This window comes from Schistocerca serialis, chromosome 5 (assembly GCF_023864345.2).
Source record: "Schistocerca serialis cubense isolate TAMUIC-IGC-003099 chromosome 5, iqSchSeri2.2, whole genome shotgun sequence".
Taxonomy (NCBI): Eukaryota; Metazoa; Arthropoda; class Insecta; order Orthoptera; family Acrididae; genus Schistocerca; species Schistocerca serialis.
Window position 1 is genome coordinate 601,831,776 of NC_064642.1, and position 20,211 is coordinate 601,851,986.

Genomic DNA, 20,211 nt, shown 5'->3' on the forward strand with positions numbered 1-20,211 from the left:
CCTTGGATATAGCACATTCGCCGGGAAAGCCTGAGATCTCATAATATGTTAACATGTTTTCTTCACACTGCTTGATTTTGACTATTCTTCGCTGAAAATAATATTACTACCGTTTGCAAATATCCAGTCAATAAAATCAATTCAGTTCTTACGAAAAAAAAGCAGATGGCCACAACATTCTCCTGGACGATGGGATAAAACGTGATCTGATGATAATGAACTTTGCTATTCTTGCCTTACGCTCCTAAGTGAAAGGAAACAAACATGCCAAAAACCATATTTTCGATAGGAGATTCAACCCTAACTACAAACTGAACAAGTCTTTTACTAAGAAATTAAAAGAAAGTGTTGGTTTTGAAAATTCACTCAGTCTCTCTAGAGCTTTCATTGATTTTACAAAACACTGACGTTGCTAATGTTTATAGGGAATTTACCCACTTTGCTGATGACGTATGTTTAGGTGTGATTGCTATTGTAACAGAGTAGCCAGAATGTCAGCTGGAGTATTATCGGTATCTAAAGGATATTTCCAGATTTATTGCCATTTCGTTTTCGTTTATTAAACATTACTTTAATATTCGTATATCAAAATGACGTAGATGCGTCTGTATGTAATGTTTGGTGCAGGGCAGTTTTGGTGCGAGTATGATCATGAGCGAGCATTCTGATGGGCAGCGCTTTTACATGAGCTTGTATGTATCTACGTTGCCAAGTGAAGCGACCTCGAGTAGAATACGTTCTGAGGAAGGTGAAATCTAATTAGCGGTACCACGAACGGGAAAAGCAAAAACCCCGCCACGCCGCACGGGGAGGTCGTGCAAGATTACTTAACACCTTCAAATAAGATACACAAGAATATTCAGTTTACTTAAGACACAGCAAAAAAAGAAAGCATTAATTACCCAGAACTCATTATTTAAATGTGGTGAGCGTAAGTTCATCATTTCTTGTAAACGAAAGAATAACTACTCCATTATAAAGGCACCTTACTGTCACCCCACGCGATATAAATATGTGTTTTTAACTCCATGATTCACAGAATCCTTAAATCACCACTAGAACCAGAATTTACACCCACCGAATTACGTACCTTGAGGCAGAGTTGCGTTGAACAACGGATATAATAGTCAACTAGTCGAGAACTTATATAAAAAAATGAAACAGATACTTAATACCGATAACAGCAGTAAGATCTACAAAAATAAGATTGAAGTAAATAAAAAATAAGAAACCCATAGTATGTAAAGGAAAAATTTCTAACAAATTCTAACAGAAAATTTGTTGCTGCTGTTGTTGTGGTCTTTAGTCCTGAGACTGGTTTGATGCAGCTGTCCATGCTACTCAATCCTGTGCAAGATTCTTCATCTACCAGTACCTACTGCAACCTACATCCTTCTGAATCTGGTTAATCTATTCATTTCTTGGTCTCCCTCTACGATTTTTACCCTCCACGCTGCCCTACAATACTAAGTTGATGATCTCTTGATGCCTCAGAACTTGTCCTACCAACCGGTCCCATCAAGTTCTGCCACAAACTCCTCCCCAATTCCATTCAGTACCTCCTCATTAGTTGTGTGATCCACCCATCTAATCTTCAACATTCTTCTGTAGCACCACATTTCGAAAGCTCCTATTCTCTTCTTGTCCAAACTATTTATCGTCCATGCTTCACTTCCATACATGGCTACATTCCACACAAAACTTTCAGAAACGGCTTCCTGGCACTTAAATCTATACTCGATGTTAACAAATTTCTCGTCTTCAGAAACGCTTTTTTGTCATTGTCAGTCTACATTTTATACCCTCCCTACTTCGACCATCATCAGTTATTTTGCTCCCCAAATAGCAAAACTCCTTTACTACTTTAAGTGTCTCATTTACTAATCTAATTCCCTCAGCATCCTCCGACTTAATGCAACTACATTCCATTATCCTCGTCTTGCTTTTGTTGAAGTTCACCTTATATCCTCGTTTCAAGACACTATCCATTCCGTTCAACTGCTCTTCCAAGTCCTTTGCTGACTCTGACAGAATTATAGTGTCATCAGCGAACCTCAAAGTTTTTATTCCGAATTCTTCTTTTGTTTCCTTTACTGTTTGCTCAATATACAGACTGAATAACATCGGGGAAAGGCTACAGCCCTGTCTCACTCCCTTCCCAAACACTGCTTCCCTTTGATGTCCCTCGACTCTTGTAACTGCCATCTGGTTTCTGTACAAACTGTAAATAGCCTTTCGATCTCTGTATTTTACCCCTGCCACCTTCAGAATTTGAAAGAGAGTATTCCACTCAACATAGTCAAAAGCGTTCTCTAAGTCAACCAATGCCAGAAACGTAGGTTTGCCTCTCCTTAATCTATTTTCTGAGATAACTCGTAGGGTCAGTATTGCCTCACGTGTTTCAACATTTCTACGGAATCCAGCTGTTCCCCGAGGTCGGCTTCTACCAGTTTTCCCATTCCTCTGTAAAGAATTTGCGTTAGTAATTTGCAGCCGTGACTTATTAAACTGATAGTTCGGTAATTTTCACATCTGTCGACACCTGCTTTCTTTGGTATTGGAATTATTATATTATTATTGATGTCTGAGGGTATTTCGCCTGTCTCATACACCTTGCTCACCACATGGTAGAGTTTTGTCAGGACTGCTCCCAAGGCTGTCAGTAATTCTAATGGAATGTTGTGTCTACTCACGGGGCCATGTTTCGACTTAGGTCTTTCAGTGCTCTGTCAAACTCTTCACGCAGTATCATATCTCCCATTCCATCTTCATCTGCATCCTCCTCTATTCCCATAATATTGTCCTCAAGTACATTTCCCTTCTGTAGACCCTCTATATGTTCCTTCCACCTTTCTGCTTTTCCTTCTTTGCTTAGAACTGGGTTTCCATATGAGCTCTTGATATTCATACAAGTGGTTCTCTTTTCTCCAAAGGTCTCTTTAATTTTCCTGTAGGCACTATCTATCTTACCCTTAGTGAGATAAGCCTCTACATCCTTATATTTGTCATCTAGCCATCCCTGCTTAGCCATTGTGTACTTCCTGTCGATCCCATTTTTGAGACGTTTGTATTCCTTTTTGCCTGCTTCATTTACTACATTTTTATATTTTCTCCTTTCATCAATTAAATTCTATATTTCTTCTGTTACCCAAGGATTTCTACTAGCCCTCGTCTGTTTTCCTACTTGATCCTCTGCTACCTTCACTACTTCATCCCTCAAAGCTACCCTTTCTTCTTCTACTGTATTTCTTTCCACCATTCCTGTCAATTGTTACCTTATGCTCTCCCTGAAACTCAGTAGAACCTATACTTTAGTCAGTTTATCCAGGTTCCATCTCCTTAAATTTCCATCTTTTTTGCGGTTTCTTCACTTTTAATCTACAGTTCTCAATCAATAGATTTTGGTCAGAGTCTGCATCTGCCCCTGTAAATGTCTTACAATTTAAAACCTGGTTCCTAAATCTGTGCCCTACCATTATATAATCTATTTGATACCTTCTAGTATCTGCAGGCTTCTTCAATGTATACAACCTTCTTTCATGATTCTTGAACCAAGTGTTAGCTATCAATAAGTTATGCTCTGCGCAAAATTTTACCAGGCGGCTTCCTCTCTCTTTTCTTACACCCAGTCCATATTCACCTAATACGTTTCCTTCTCTTCCTTTTCCTATTACGGAATTCCAGCCACCCATGACCATTAAATTTTCGTCTCCCTTCACTATCTGAATAATTTCTTTTATTTCATCATACATTTTGTCAATTTCTTCGTCATCTGCAGAGCTAGTAAGCTGGGCTTAGTATCTATCTTGGCCACAATAATGCGTTTACTATGCTGTTTGTAGTAGCTTACCCGCACTCCTATTTTTTTTATTCATTATTAATCTTACCCCGGCATTACCCCTATTTGATTTTATATTTATTACCCTGTATTCAAACATTTTCTAAATGTGATATTTCAATTGTTTTCCAAGCAGTCAGAACTTATAAAATTTAAATTATGCCGTGAGATCACAGAGAATAGTGACAAATGTGAGAAGTGTGGTACGTATAAGCTAGAACGTAACCAGTGTAAAGGGTTTTATATATGTCAAGTGGGTCGATCTTTTTTTTTGTCAGATATAGAACATATATTTCTATACTGGAAAACATTCACTATTCAGACAGAATGTTATGACCACCGACCTAGTATCGATATAAACCTGTTCAGGAGAAAGCATCATCACCTGTCGATGAATGACTGGACACACGCAAGGTGCATGTAGTAGCAGCGAGCAAGCTGTCGGTGTGTAAAATAGGGAAGGTGCGCGATCTGTCTAGAGTTTGACCGGGGGCAGACTACTGTTGCCCCGATATTCGGCAATAGCATTCCTATAACCCCACGATTTTTCAGGTGTTTGAGGACTGCTGTGTTGAGTGTCTTCAGCACGTGGCCAAACCACGGTGAAACTACGCCCAAACGTCGTGGGGTTGCGTTGCCATCCATCATTACAACGCCGGATGTTGTAGGCAGTGTAAACTGGTAAAATCGGACATGTGGCGGAATTGATTTGAATTCTAGGTAGTTTAAATACGTCTCTTAATAAAGAGTGCACCGACCACTGCTAATGATGGGCCTCTGCAGCCGACGACCGATGAGTGTGCCAATGTTGACACCACGACATGGATAACTACGACTGAAATGGACACGTGACCATCACCACTGGACGTTGGTGAAGTGTCAAAGCGTTCCATGGTCGGATGAGTCCCAGTACCTTCTTCATCATTCCGATGTGTGGGCGCGAATCCGTCATCTTGCAGGGGAACAGCTCCTTGGCACTTGCACTGCGGGAATGAGACAAGCTGGCGGCGGCTCCATTATGGTTTGAAGAACATTCACTTGGGCATTCATTGGTCGAGTGGAGATCGCGCAAGACACCGTGGAGGCCAAGGTGTGTCGTACACTCGTTGCAGATCGCGTACACCACTTCTTGATGATCGTATTTCCCGAAGGTGGTGGCATTTTTCGACTAGACAACGCGCCATGGCGCAAGGCCAAAGAGTGTGATGGAGCGGTTCCAGGAATGAAGTGGCGAGTTCCAGTTGATTTGCTGGGCCCTCAACTCACCAGATTTGAATCCGATCGAAAACATGAGGAATACGAATAAATATGGCATCAGAGCTCATCGTACCTCTCCCAGAAATTTTCGGGAATTAGGTGACGTGAGCGAGCAGATACAGCGGAAACTCGCTCCACCGACTTGGAATGGCTTCTTTGCTTTCATGACACGACGTGACGCCTCTGTTGTCCGTGCCAAAGGAGGACACGCCTACTGTTAGGTAGGTGGTTATAATTTCTGGCTGATCAGTGTATCGCCGCATATGATGATCATCTGGGAGACGAAGCACAAGCACAGCATCAACCACAACATGAAAATTCTTCACAGTACCCCTAAAGACATAAATCTTCCGACACAGCAATAATGTCCTTAACGGCCAGTTAAATTTTACAGTTAAAAATGTCATTCAAATATTTCATGATGTAAAAAACAGTTACACTTTTTGGCCACTTGCTGCAAATGTGGTAAGATCACTAATGAACGATTCGGTAGTTCATCTCCTCCGAAGTATATTAACTGCTCTGGGCATCACTGTGTGGATTAGGGACTGCAGCAATATCTTGCCTTGAAGAACGTAAGATGCCGGAGCTGAAAACAACGTGGTGTATCCCGTATAGAGAGGCCAAAAAAGTCATGAAGCCTCACACGTTCACTATGTCTTCAGCTCTCAAAAAGCCTCTTCCAATAGCAGATACCTCTATACATATGGAGGTTGCTAACTGCGTTTAAAAGTGCACTTGTTCTACCGTAGTTATTTCAGAGTCAACAGCCCCCTCTAGAATGTCGGGACACTGCAGACCTTTCAGCAGCTCCAGAGCTAAGATCTGGTGAACAGTCTATCACTCCCACCATCACTACTGTGGTAGTTCCTGCCAAGCCTTCCCAGACCAAAAACCAAACAAAAAGCTCCCATTGCAGGTGAAAACAGATGGTATATCGTTATTCCCTGTCGATGTCATTCGTGCTAACGGTTTTACTTCGTTTGCTAATGCTATGTGATGACTAGCAAGGGCAACCACCTCACCCCAAGACTGAACCTAAAATTGTTGCCAGCTCCTCACCCCAACGGAGAGATACTCAAAGTGCAACACCGTGATAGCGCCCATAGTACAGCAGAACATCGGTGGGTTCCGGACCCATTTGGAAGAATCGAAATTCCTAGCACAGGAACATCCCCTGTGCTTTTGTTCACAAGAAATGCATTGTAAAGCATATGGACGCACGTGTTGCAGTCCAAGCCCTTTATTGCAAGGATGACCTTACTGGGAAAATTCCAAGGGAAGTATCACTGAGTTTGTACATCCCTGCACCACTCTCCTCTTCGTTACAAGCAGTAGCCATTGAAGTTCATGTGGGTCAGTGGATTACTATTTGGTCTCTGCATTTACCATCTGAGGGAGCTATAGAATCTGAGTATCTCAGAAATCTTATAGAATAACTCCTTCCCCTTGATTTCTCCTACTACGAGAATTTACTGTCCATTATATATTATGGAGCTTCCGCTATACTTGCCCCAAGGGCCGAGTTTTGAGAATATCATGATTTCTCCAGAGCTATGTAACCCAAACAATGGTTGTCCTATCCATTCAACTCTGCTAGTTGGTCATACTCAGCCATCGACCTCTCTTTCTACTCTCTGGCTATTGTAGATTCGGATTAACGGGAAATTCTTGATGACCTTCATTCCAGGAACTCTTACTATTGGATGGAGCGCTCGCACTCCCTCTAAAAGCACCGCCAAGATCAGTAGAGCTAACGGGACATAGTTCAGCCAGAAGCATCACCCAGATGATGGCATGATGACAGAGCATTTTGTTCTGATTACTGCCACTGCCAGCCTGGATCCAGTGTTCTGCCATGGTCGTGCCACCATTGAGAGGACTGAGTTGAACTTCAGGTCCAACAATTCTTATCCCTAAAACTGCCCATTTTCCATGTGGGAGAGGGATTCGGCACTAACTGAGGGTCATGATAGTGTTTCCAATCATGATTCAAGACTTAGATGTCGCTGTCGGGCCAGTTTCCCATCTAATGAAAGAAGGCTCTGCTCAAGTCAGCAAACGACTGAACGTGTCCTCGTAGTTAACAAAGCGTCACCTATGTAGGGAAGGCCTTGGAGCTAATGGTAAACTGACGTCTTGTCTGGGTCTTAGAGATCAGCCAGCTCCTCAGCCGCTTTCAGTGGGGGTTCAGGAAATGGCGATCCACTGTCGACAATGTGATCCTACTCTTACTGATATCCATAGGGCTTTCCTACTTAGACAGCATTGTCTAGATACATCCTATGACATCAAAATGCGTAAGAAACTACCTCGAAACACTGTATTCTTGGACAGCTTCACCAAAGGGTCTTCCGTGGCTACCTCCCCGTTTTCATTGGGTCCTTACAATCTCACGACTTGTTTAGATACTGAGTTGGTGCTTTACTGTCAGATAATTTTGAGCAGAAGGTGGGCGTCCCCCATGAGAATATTTAAAGGGTTACCGTCTTTGGAGTAGCCAAAAAAATCATCATGTCTACAGTAAGGAGTCCTGCACAATGCTCCTTATATAGGGACGATTTTGCATGTTTTGTTCCTCCTCAAACATCGCAGCAGTGACTCTCCGATTGCGACGTACGGTGAAGATGGTGGAAGAGTAGGCTGCAAGAAGAGTTTTACGTTTTCAGCAGGTGATTGTGTGTATGTTCATTGTAATCGTTCCTGTCGACATTTTAATTTAAGCGACTGCATATGAAGGACACCATTCTATCGCTAACAAACTTTGTAAGGTTTCTGGGCATTATTTTTTATTTGAAATTGTCGTTGTTACAACGCCGAAAGGACCTGAGAACAAGAGCCCAAAATGCCCTGCTAGCTTAAAGTACCTTCGCCACAGGTCTTTGGCAAAGGACAGGGAGCGTCTGCTCCAGTTTTATAGAGCTCTCGTGAGATCGCTGCTGGACTATGGGTGTACGATATATGGCTCAGCGATATCTTTTTACCCGAAGATCCTTGACGCTGTCAACCTCGAGGGTATCAGACGGGCTCGGGTGCTCACAGTACGAGCCCCATACTCAAGCTGGTGCTCCGTACTGAGTCCGGAGAATCAACACTTTCCATCCAGCGGCAACTGCTCACGCTGCATCAATCATATAAGATCTTCTCTGCTCCGAATGCACAAGTGTATCTTACTGCTACTCGTCCAGCTATGGAACACGTTTTCTCCAGTCGTCCACGAGGAAAGAACCCACTTGAAACCTGCGAGACGATTGGAGTCCGGTTTGTGTGGGGCAAGTAAAGGCTCAAATTCAGAGTTTTAACCGACAGCTACCCCAGTCACTGCAGAAGCCCAGAGTGAATTTTTAGTTTATGCCGTACAGCATTTTTAATACAACATTCTCCGTCATTTTAAATGAGCGATACAACTATGCACCTACAATCACGGATGGGTCTAAACAGGGGCATTTCATTGCCTCGTCTGTTATTTTCCCTAGTTGAGTCGTGAAGATTCAGCTGGCTCCTGATCTCTTTGTCTTCGATGCCGAATTATTCACGACCTTGAGTGTGCTGGAGCAGATGAGATGTGTCGTGGCTGCTAAATTCCTCGCCTGTTCCGACTCCCTGATTTCCCACCATTCGCTGCGATATTTGTATGCACTCAGTGTAGTAGAACATCTTAGACACCCTTCTTCAGTTACAAAGGCTGGGGCATGAGATGTCTTTCTGCTGTTGGGTGATAAGACACAGGGGTATGAAGCGGATCGAATGGCCAGATGTAGCAGCCACCCGTTAATTTGTTTTTGTAAGCTAGTAGTAAGTATGCAGCTCGAATAAAGACAACTTCTCAACCAAGATCACACTTTTAAGACAGTTACTTATAACCTCCAGTTTCGATAAAAACAGTTACAATCAATCGTTCTGTGAATCATCAGCATAAAGTGTAAAACATAGTACAGTTTGAGAACTACCACACACGACATAAATATAATACATAGATTCTATTATTATTACACATACATCAGTAAGGGTTTATAAATGTGCTCAAATTGCGCTATGAATGTTCTCCATATCTTAATTACACGAACAATTGACATAAGATACACCGGCGTATCGAAGTTACCACTAGTACAACATGTTCTCAGTTAAAACCAGTACATAGAAAATGTTTCGCCAAGTGCATCAGTCCCATATTACGGATCACAGAGTACATCACCGATGGAAGAGCGCCGCTGAACTAAGACGCAGTGAAAGTTACTAGAGAGGATGTTGACATTTAGTGCTGCTAGAGGTTGCTTGCGTATTCATGTCATCGTCAACTGGGAATATAAATACGTAATTTAGGAAAGTGGTAACAGGTATACAGTTTTAAAAATATTGTTGTGGCAGGTAGAAGCAAAAACATTTTCTAAAAAAAACCGTCAGGTCAACAGTGAGTAAAAAAACATGTCATTAACACTTCAACCTATGTCGTATTCCAACATTATACCTTTGTGCAACATCACATACAAGAAAAGTAGTCGCGTAGTAATATTTGTTGACAATATTGTTGCACAGCGGAAAACTAGCAGACGACGAGATTGCGGAGTACAGAGCCCCATAAGGTTGTTACGTAGGTGACGAAGAGGCAACTCTTCATTCCTCAGTTTTGCCATAACTTCCCCGACCCATACATGCAGTAAAATATCACAGAAGGTCATCTGTGCAACACCTGACAATAAACCACATGATACGTAGCATGAGGCTTATGTATGATTTTGGACTCCGTAACTGTTACTAAGGGAAAACATTAAAATCTCGAATACAAAACAGTAGTACAACAACGTTGACAAAGAAAATTCACTAAGGTGCTAAGACATTTAGATAAAATAGGGATATAATCATAAGTATGAGGTGTAATTACGCGGTGTATTGCCGACAGATATAACGAAGGACAAATCTGCGACGTAGTTACGTAGAGGCAACGGCAAAATAAATACTCCATGAATGATCCAGTTTAAGACATGTGAAACAAGATGACGATCAGTTCTAAGGTACTGTGAAATTTAAATACACATTTTTACCAATATTATCAGAGAAGGCTAAAAATAAAAAGCATTCCGTCTTCAGGTCACGAGTGGCCTACCGGGACCATCCGACCACCGTGTCGTTCTCAGTGGAGGATGCGGATAGGAGGGGGTTGGGGTCAGCACACACCACTCTCCCGATCGTTATGGTGGTATTCTTGACCGAAGCCGCTACTATTCGGTCGAGTAGCTCCTCAATTGGCATCACGACGCTGAGTGCACCCCGAAAAATGGCAACAGCGCATGGCGGCCTGGATGGTCACCCATCAAGTGCCGACTACGCCCAACAGCGCTTAACTTCGGTGGTCTCACGGGAACCGGTGGATCCACTGCGGCAAGGCCATTACCATAAGAAAAGGCTAACAAAGGAAAACTCTGTAAAGCCTTTTCAGTGTAGGAAGTGGAAATTATCTCAAAGTTGCCTTCACTTCCTCTCTTTTTTTTCATTTTCTTTAACTATAAAAGAACGTTATGACTGACAGCATCAAGTCTGTTGCTGTTAAAATAAGAATCCTTGAATCAGGAAGCCCGGTTACACGAGCCCACTTATTAGATTGGTTACAGAAGCCCACCAACGGTACATCCGTTCCCCTTCTCTGAGTAAGCTGTACATTGTACAACGTACAACTGAGTTGGGCAATTACCTCATTTTGCCAGTTAACGACAGTTCCACCTCAACAAGAACGCATCTCATCAGCGGGCAGCACACCTTGAGACTGGAGGGATTCTTATAGATGTTTATACCATCCTCGCGATCCAAGTGGTCAAGCCAAGATTTCAGTTCCCTGTGGCCCACAATATTTGACTGTCTCATCGCACAGTAGTCGTTCTAGCACTCCCAGAGTTTATGGTGACAGAGGTCTAGCGGTGCTTGCCAGTCTCCTGCTCAGGAACTCCGCGGTCGCCAAGCCCGTACGCAGAAAATAAATGCTGAGCCCTGATGGCAGTGGTTTGAGATTTTTAATAATATTTATGGCAGAGTTTGTCTCTTAAAAAAAGAGCTTGTCTCTTCATTACACATAAAATTATTGTTTACATTTTCGTTCAATTAGTTACACGAAAAGTTTTACGTTTGCAAAGTTTTGAGGTGGTTCACGAAAAAGTTGCCGTTCCTTGTTAAATACAGAATTCTTGTCTCAATTAACCTTCCATAGAATTTACGTACCATCTCTGCAGCTGTCGATGAAATGCAGTCTAAATTTGTTGGTAGAGGAAAATTTAATTTCCTTCATTTTTTTTCTTTGTCATCCGTCTTCTGACTGGCCTGACGCAGCCTGTCACGAATTCCTCTCCTGCGTCAAACTCTTGATCACAGAGTAACAGAATCAACAGCCGCAAATATTCCTTCGAAATACACACTACGACAAAAAAGAAAAAAAAAAATACGACGAACCACCAAGGAATCATCCGAGTGCGACCAATATAGTAGACGTGATGTACATGTAAAGGCAAGCAAAGAGGTGAAACAAAACGTCTTTGGTTTACTCAGTTTTGCATAAGTAATTCAATATTTCTGAAATTTTAATCATTTACTTGCCTGTATATGCACATCACATCTTTGCTCTCCTTCTATGTGTTATGGTGTATGAGAGTCGATATATTCCTTTGCTTTTTATACCCTCTACACCTTCTTCAGCAACTATGGGAGTTATTCCTTGATGTCCTATTCCCTGTCCCTTCTTCTTGTCAGTGATTTCCACATATTTATCTCCTCGTTCATTCAGCGGGAAAACTCATCTTTCCCTCTCAGTCCATCTAATTTTCAACATGACTCAATCGTTTCGATTCTCTTCTTTTCTGTCTTAGAAACAATGTATGATTTCTTTCTATACGTTCTGAAAATGTTCACCCTTAAATTAAGTTTGATGTTTTACACCAGTAGAATTCTTTAAGCACGGATGTTCTCCTTGCCTTCGCTGCTCTACTTCTTTGAGTCGTCCTTGCCTTATCCACATAAAATATTTTGCCTCTAAGGCAACAGAACCCCTTCGCCTAATCTACTTTTTGGTCCCCCAGTTCCGGTATTTTTTAACGTCAATCTCACTTCTACTGCTCGTCTTTCTTCGGCTTGCAGACTCACAGATTTTAACAACTTGAATGGTCATTTTGTCGTCACTTCCCTAGCAGTTTAGAAAGTCCATAGGCATTTTATCGGTGTCTTTTACCTTAGTAGATCTCAGTCCATCCAAAGCTATGTTTAACTCTGTTATTGAATACCCTACCATGTCGTCTCTCATTTCTTCTTCTACCATGCCACCATACAACTCCTCCCTTCGTAAAGGTCTTCAGTGTACTTATTCGACCTAAGCGCTCCCTTCCCTGCGTTTAACAATGGGATTCTCATAGCACTCTGAATGCTATCGCCCTTGCTTTTAATTTCACCGAAGGCTGTTTGACATTTCTGTAAGCTGAGTCTGTTCTTCTCTCGATTTATTCGCATTTTTCTTGTGACCATTTCATCATGGCTTCTCTGCTCTTCTTACTTATCTTATGCCTTAGCGAATCTGATTGCTGAACATCTGTCGTAATCTGAGAAGTCTGTACCTCCTTCTCGTACTGATCAACTGAAATACATCTGACACAAGGCGTCTTCACAGTCACGTTCCTTTTACCTAAATCTGACTGATCAGTTACTATGGTTTCCTTTTTAGATGCGTAATTTCCTCTTCAACTAAACAGCCTACTGTGGTATTCATTATTTCTATATTACACACTTAGAGATCTCATCATTCCACAATACTTTAGTACCTGCTTCTTTCCACATGGATTCCTAGGAATAATCCTGTACAGTTTGCTCTTCATTATTGGCGTTCGTTTCATATCGATTCTGATGAGGAAAATCCTGTCACTAACCATTCAGAATAATTTACTCTCTGCCCTACCTTCCTATTCATTAGGAATCCTTCTCCCATACTGACAAAGGGCCAGAGTGGTTAGCACACTGGACTCGAATTCTAGAGGACGATGGTTGAGGCACGTGTCCGGCCATCCTGATTTAGGTTTCCTGTGATTTCCCTATACGCTTCAGGCAAATTCCGGGATGGTTCCTTTAAAATGTCCCTAATCCGAAGGGAACGATGACGTCGCTGTTTGGTCCCGTCCCCCAAATTACCAACCAAGTTACTCTACTATTTTCTGCTGCTGTTCATGTTACCTTATATCCTTACGCTAGATTTCTTTTAATTTCCATATTCACGGTCCTATGCAGAAACTGATCTGCTCAACGTCCCCACCACAGTATTGTATACCGTCTCTGACAGTGCTTCATTCAGTTATTTAAACTTTTTACGTTTCCCAAACGCAATCTTAGTCCAATGAAAATTCTACCGGTCCTACAGCTGTTTTCAGTGGAGACGTTCAGTAGGAATACAGCGCCGTCACCCCAAGACGCATACTTCACAATGAGATACGGATAATAATACCGTAGTGTAGATTCGTTCAAAAGAAACTTAAAGCAGCCTGGCCATTCATATTTAGGTTTTCTTTGTATTTCCTAAATCACTCCAGGCAAATGACTTTGAAAGCTATCGACCGATTTTCTTCCCAATACTTGAAACAATTCAACCTTATTGATCCGACTTTAAGAACTCTAATCTTCCTTCTTCGATTTCTTTTAAGCAATCAGTGCTTGTATGTCAAAAACGCCTTCAGGTTTTTCTATTAGTGAACTGGTGTTCCTGTTCAAGCGATTGTGTCTACTTTCTGCTTTACAGCAATGGCAGACACCGGTAAATACTTGGTGATCACACCTGAGGAGGTGGCGTACGTCAGGAAGCAGCTGGGTACCAATGAGGATGACATCAAGACGGCTGTGACGTCACTGCGGGAGTGGCTCAGGATGCAGCCACACCTACCTGACGCTGTAGGTCAGTACATCTGTCACACTAGAGGCCATGTATTAAGCCTGAGTAATGGTCATACAATCACCATTACTGGTATAATTACATAGATGTAATGCTTTGTACATCTGAATATTATTTGTCTCTTTCATTAGCATGTCTATGGCAGCATTGTCTTAGTATTATTATTTTATCTGAAAATCGCTCCAGTTTATTACACATTTAACAAGTGCAGAAATAACTGAACCTTATCTCATTACAGATGATCAGGTTCTTTTATTGATCACTGTGAAACAAATACTTATAGTTTTGTATACTAATTTGTGACTTCAGTTTAATAAAGGGATTATGGGACCATACAAATACCACATACTAAAAAAAGCTGACGTCTTAACAGTTGCATCATACGAAATTTTACATAGCAAAATTGCTGTCGATATGAGAATCCTTTCCCTTTTGTGTTTCCTTAATATCCTTGTAAAAATCTACCTTCATAACCACTACGGGAAATCTGTGTTCCAGACGATGCCCTCATTGAACGAATGTACATCAACTCCAAGTGCAGCATGGAGAAGGTGAAACTGGGATTAGACGCATACTTCTCTCTCAAACACAGATTTCCTGAGTTACTAATGAACAGAGATATCGGAGGAAGCGACTTCCAGCTTGCAACGAAGCACTTGTGAGTTCTTATCTCTCTTAAGCTTTTTAAATTCATAAAGAATTGTTATTTTTTCTGTAGCTTTTTATTTTGTGTTGTAATGGATGTATAACTCTGCAGGGCACATGTGCCGATATCTGGACTCCAGCCAAGTATAGGCTTACGTTACTTGTCACTTCTTTGTGAAATGATAATATTACTTTTTTCGGGAAAACAGTGGAGTATTTTGTGCTATTAAAACAGTATTTAAGTATTTGAATTTACGATCAAATGAAAAATTATTTTGGAATTCTCTGGGACTGCTGCGTAATGAATCTCTTTCAAGGACATAAAAAGTTTGTGTAACCAGTTGCGCTGCTATGAGTATTGCTTTTTATTTGAACCTCGGGCCTATTTCAGCTACATAACCATCATCAGGTTAGCTGTAATTTAACGTTTAATAAATTTTGGTACATTTCTTGTATTACATGTGGTTTATGAAAAATATGATTTTACATGTGTTTCAAGTCCTGACTTCCATGCAATGACGTTGTTACTGTTGCTATCAATTTGTTACTGATTATACTTTGGGTTAACCTAATAACAATAATTAATTTTGCAGTTTGTTCTGACTTGTCATTCAGTAGTGCTCAGAAATAAACTTCAGTCTGTTGTTGAAATCTGCACAACTGCCGTCACTAAATGTCAACTGGAGACTGAGATTTATTTCTAACCACTAATAAACGAAAAGTCAGAGCAAACTACGAAAATGATGATTACTGCTACACTAAAGTAAAATATAAAAATATATATTTTATTATATATATTATATTATAAATATATTATAAAATATATTATAAAATATATTATAAAATATAAAATATATTATAAAAAATATCGGTAACAATTTGACAGCAACAGAAACGACTTTCCTTGTAAGTCAGGACTTGAAATCGCATGTAAATTCTTATTATTCGTAACTCACATGTTATATAACAAATTTAACACAAATTTTAAAATGCTCTATTACAGATAACGGGATACGCAAATTTATTATGTCCTTGAAAAATCAGTTGTGAGTTTAATCAGTCGTTCTGCATTATTATTCCACTGTTCTTTTAATGAGTGTTTCTATCTCACAGCGTTCGACAATCTTGTCAGGCTGCTTGAAATGGCTTGCCTCTTCAAATCTCGCTGAGTGAAACGCCCCTTTATAAGCGTGCAGTCGTATCATCATTTCAACGCAGAAGACTTTATTGCCGTGCTCTAGATTTTAAACAGTTTTGCTGCCACCAAATATCTTACCAGCACCTCCGTTGTTTGTACATTTATTCTTGAACATTAGTGACAATCCACAAAGCGACACACCGCCCTCTTCTTGGATCACTTCAGTGCCTATCTCATTGTTGTGTAAAACGATCTGACAACTATAAAACCGCCAGCATCAACTCGCAAACCCAAAAGACATATAAACCCACAGTGTCCCCAGCTAGATTTTTTCTGTGTCAACAAAATGTGTGGTGTGTGGTGGAAAATAGAGAGTGCATTCTTGCTCTGAAACTCAAAAGTAGGGATCACTTAATACTGAATCCTAATGTACATTGAAATATCTATCTCAGTTTCATTTTTAATTGCTTGTGTTGTATTGCACTCACGATTTATAGTAATGGGTTACACTAAAACACGTCATTCTGTGCAGCTATTTTCGTATTATATTTTTGTTCAAATCACAGGTTTTTATTTAGTTTTGGTTCCATCACATATACGTTATTTTTCGAAAAGATTATTCACCTGTCGTAATTTTTTCACCGTCAAGTACTTTCCCATATGATCCTCGGCGTTACCATCAAATTGTAGTTATTGACTAGATTTTTAAAGAAATCTTTCGACGTTATGCCATTATTAGGAAAATGCCGAATTGTACACTCCAAGTTAAGTGTCTTGTTTCGATAACAGTAAAATAGGGATACTGCTGCCTCCAAATGCAAGTTTTTCCCCTGTGCTCGGACTCACACCACAAGTTAATGCAGTTTTTGGAGAGAACTAGACATCCCTGTTCTCTTCCCTACGCACCTGTTTTTCTTCGTACGTGAAGAGGAGTACTGGGTAAATACTTAATCAGATGAATAAACATTCACTGTTGTTTACGTTATTGTCGCTTAAAACCACGTGGCTGGAAGAGCACAATACGCTTTTTCTTTCGCAATTTCTAATTACTCTTCCATCTGCTCACCTATGATTCAAAAAATTGAATTTAATCTGTCCTGAAAAATTCCTTCTACTCTAGTCAGATGAAAGAGTGGCTGAAGATCTAATCCAATTCATTCTAAGTAAGGTTCTTGGATCTCTCAAATCAAGCTTCAAAGTGATGCAGGGCGCATTTCTCATGGTTTTTGACGATCATCTCCAAAATGTCACCTACGAAACAAACTAGTGTCAATAATGTGCTGTTTGACTCTGAACATCATCATCTTTTTCATATATGTAGCAGTCAGAGAATTCAAGGATATCTTAAATCATCAGATTCTTTACATCTTTCATGGTGAATCTTGACTTACTTGGAACACTGAAGTATCACATGCTACCCTCAACACGATTGACGCTAAGCCTTATTTGATTTTGAATGATAATAATAAGTTTCAGGTGTATTTAAAACAATGTAACATAACCAAAATTTTACACCAGTTTGAGGCGTCCCCCCACCAATTCCTCTCCAATGTCAAACATAGCGCAGAGTGAACCTTCCGCCTATATCCTCAATTATTTGCTGCGTGTATCCCAGTTTCTGTCTTTCTCCTTAGCTTTTCCCTTCTACTGCTCCTTCTATTATGATGAAAATCATTCCCTGACATTTTTAAAGATGTGCTGTCATACTGTCCCTTCTTCTTGTCAGTGTTTTCCATATATTGCTTTCATCGCCGATTCAGCATAGAACCTCCATATGTCTTACTTTATCAGTCCACTTAATTTTCAACATTCTTCTGCAGCACCACTCCTCAAATGCTTCGATTCTCTTCTGTTCTAGTTTTCCCATAGTCCATGTTTCACTACCACATAATGTTTTGCTCCAAACGTACATCCTCAGAAATTTTACCTCAACGTAAGGCCTGTGTTTGATACTAGCAGACTTTTCTTTGCCAGGAATGCCCTCTTTGCTTGTGCTAGATTGTTTTTATTCCCTCATTGCTCCGTTTGTCATGTGTTATTTTGCTGCCTACGTAGAGCAATTCCGTAACTTCCTCTACTTCGCAATCACCAATTCTGATATTAAGTTTATCGCTTTTATAATTTATGTACTTCTCATTACTTTCCTCTTTCATGGATTTACACTCAATCCATATTCTGTTATCATTAGACAGTTCATTCCATTCAACAGATCCTACAATTCTTCATCTCTTTTACTGAGGACAGTAGTGTCATTGACATCCTTTCACCCCAAACCTGGCCTCATTCTTGAACCCCTTAGCTTTCAATTACTTCTTCTATGTATATATTGAACAGTACGGGCGGGAGACTAAGTCCCTCTCTTTCACCCTCTTTTATTAGAGCAGTCGTATTGATCCCCCTTGGTTCCTGTATATATTGTGTATTATCCCTCTCTCCCTATAGCTTACTCCTATTTTTCTTGGAATTTGTACAATGTTGCTCCATTTTACATCGTCCAACGCTTTTTCTAGATCGATAAATCCTATGAAAGTGTATTCCTTTAGTTCTCCTTCCGTTATCAACTACAACGTCAGAACCGCCTCCCTGGTGCCTTTACGTTTTCTGAACCCACACTGATGGTGTTCTAAAACGATTTAAATTTTGTTATCCATTCTTCTGTGCATTATTCTTGACAGCAACTTGGATGCTTGAGCGTTTAAGCTGACTGCGCGATAATTCTTGCATTTGTCAGCTCTTCCAATCTTCGGAATTGTGTGAGTATGCGAAATTCAGGGGTGTACCGCCAGACTCACACATTCAGCAGCCCAACGTGAGTTATCATTTTGTTGCTACTACAATCCCTTATCACTCCCCTCCCCCCCCCCCCCCATGATATTCCGATGGAATGTTATCTGTCCCTTCTACCTTATATGACCTTAAGATTTTCAAAGCCGGCCGCGGTGGTCTAGCGGTTCTAGGCGCTCAGTCTGGAGCCGCGCGACTGCTACGGTCGCAGGTTCGAATCCTGCCTCGGGCATGGATGTGTGTGATGTCCTTAGGTTAGTTAGGTTTAAGTAGTTCTAAGTTCTAGGGGACTGATGACCATAGATGTTAAGTCCCATAGTGCTCAGAGCCGTTTGAACCATTTTTGAAGATTTTCAAAACACTTCAAAATTTTGATTCTAATAGTGAATCCTCTGTCTTTTCCCTGTCGACTCATGTTTCTTATTCTATCACTTCATAAAAGTCTTCCTCCTCGTGAAGGCCTTCAGTGCACCCTTTCCACCTATCCCCTCTCTGCTCTGCGTTTAGCAGTGAAATTCCCAGTTGACTCTTAATGTTACCAATCTTGCTTTTTATTTCACCGAAGGTTGTTCTCACCGGAAGGTTATTTTGACTTTCCTATATGCCGAGTCACTCCTTCCGACAATCATTTTTCTTCAGATTTCTTCATATCTCTAATCCAACCGTTTCGTCTTAGCTTCTCTGCACTTAATTCTGATTTCATTCCTGAGTGACTTGTATTTCTGTATACCCGAATGTCCCTGAACATTTTTTTACTTCCTTCTTTCTTCGATCAGCGGAAGTGTTTGATCTATCATCTGTTGTTTGTTCGCAGTTGCCTTCCTTGTTCGAATGGTTTTCTTTCCAACTTCTGTGAATGCGGCTGTTGATATACATTCCGGGATGTGAGGTCGTGGTCCAAGAACTTTTCTGCTCCTTACGTTTCGTCCAGGACTGCGCTGTACTTCCTCAGAGGCGCTGCTCCGCAGAGTCTTGCGGACTGAGCAGCGCCTCTGAGGAAGTCCAGCGCAGTCCTGGACGAAACGTAAGGAGCAGAAAAGTTCTTGGACCACGACCTCACATCCCGGAAAGTATATCAACAGCAATGTCACCCGGTCGTGAAAGCCTTCATTCTGTGAATGCCCTTTTCTCCTCTACAACTTTACTGCGTAAGGAGCCATTCATTATTCCAGTATCGCTAGTATCAGAGAACTTCAAGTTTGTCTCTTCATTTCTTAGTATTTTCACATCAGACTACTTACGCACTGAGTCTACCTGAGTAGTCTCTTTTAACGTCTACTCTTCACCACTACTAAATCGTGATCTGAGTCTGTTTGTGCTCCTCGTTACGCCTTGCATTCCAGTATGTCATTTCGAAATCTCGGCCTGACCATGACGTAATCCATCTGAAATTTCCATATGACCTCTAATTCATCTGATTTTCTTGTCATGTCACTTCGCGAGGGTTTTTGGGAGGACGTAACGTGTTACTCGGCTCCAGGTGGAACGTAAGCTCTCGCATTTGATGTACAGCGCATCAGTTACAGCATCTGCCAATGAAGTTTAATGAGCATCACTGTAACATTCTGGCGGTCTGTAATCGAAATCGTGAGAAAATGCACAGCTGTGAGTTTGATTTCTTCTGTTTCTTCTGTTGTTTCG

At 40.9% G+C, this 20,211-nt stretch overlaps 1 protein-coding gene across 1 annotated transcript in view; it reads left to right on the forward strand.

The window, feature by feature from the left end:
• Nucleotides 1-20,211, forward strand: part of LOC126482287 (clavesin-1-like) — a 65,873-nt gene that overhangs the window by 17,091 nt on the left and 28,571 nt on the right. Inside the window, exons 2-3 of the mRNA XM_050106281.1 lie at nucleotides 13,854-14,006; nucleotides 14,502-14,661. Of these exons, the coding sequence (XP_049962238.1) occupies nucleotides 13,856-14,006; nucleotides 14,502-14,661 (311 nt within the window). The 5' untranslated portion in view covers nucleotides 13,854-13,855. The remainder of the gene's footprint in view (nucleotides 1-13,853; nucleotides 14,007-14,501; nucleotides 14,662-20,211) is intronic.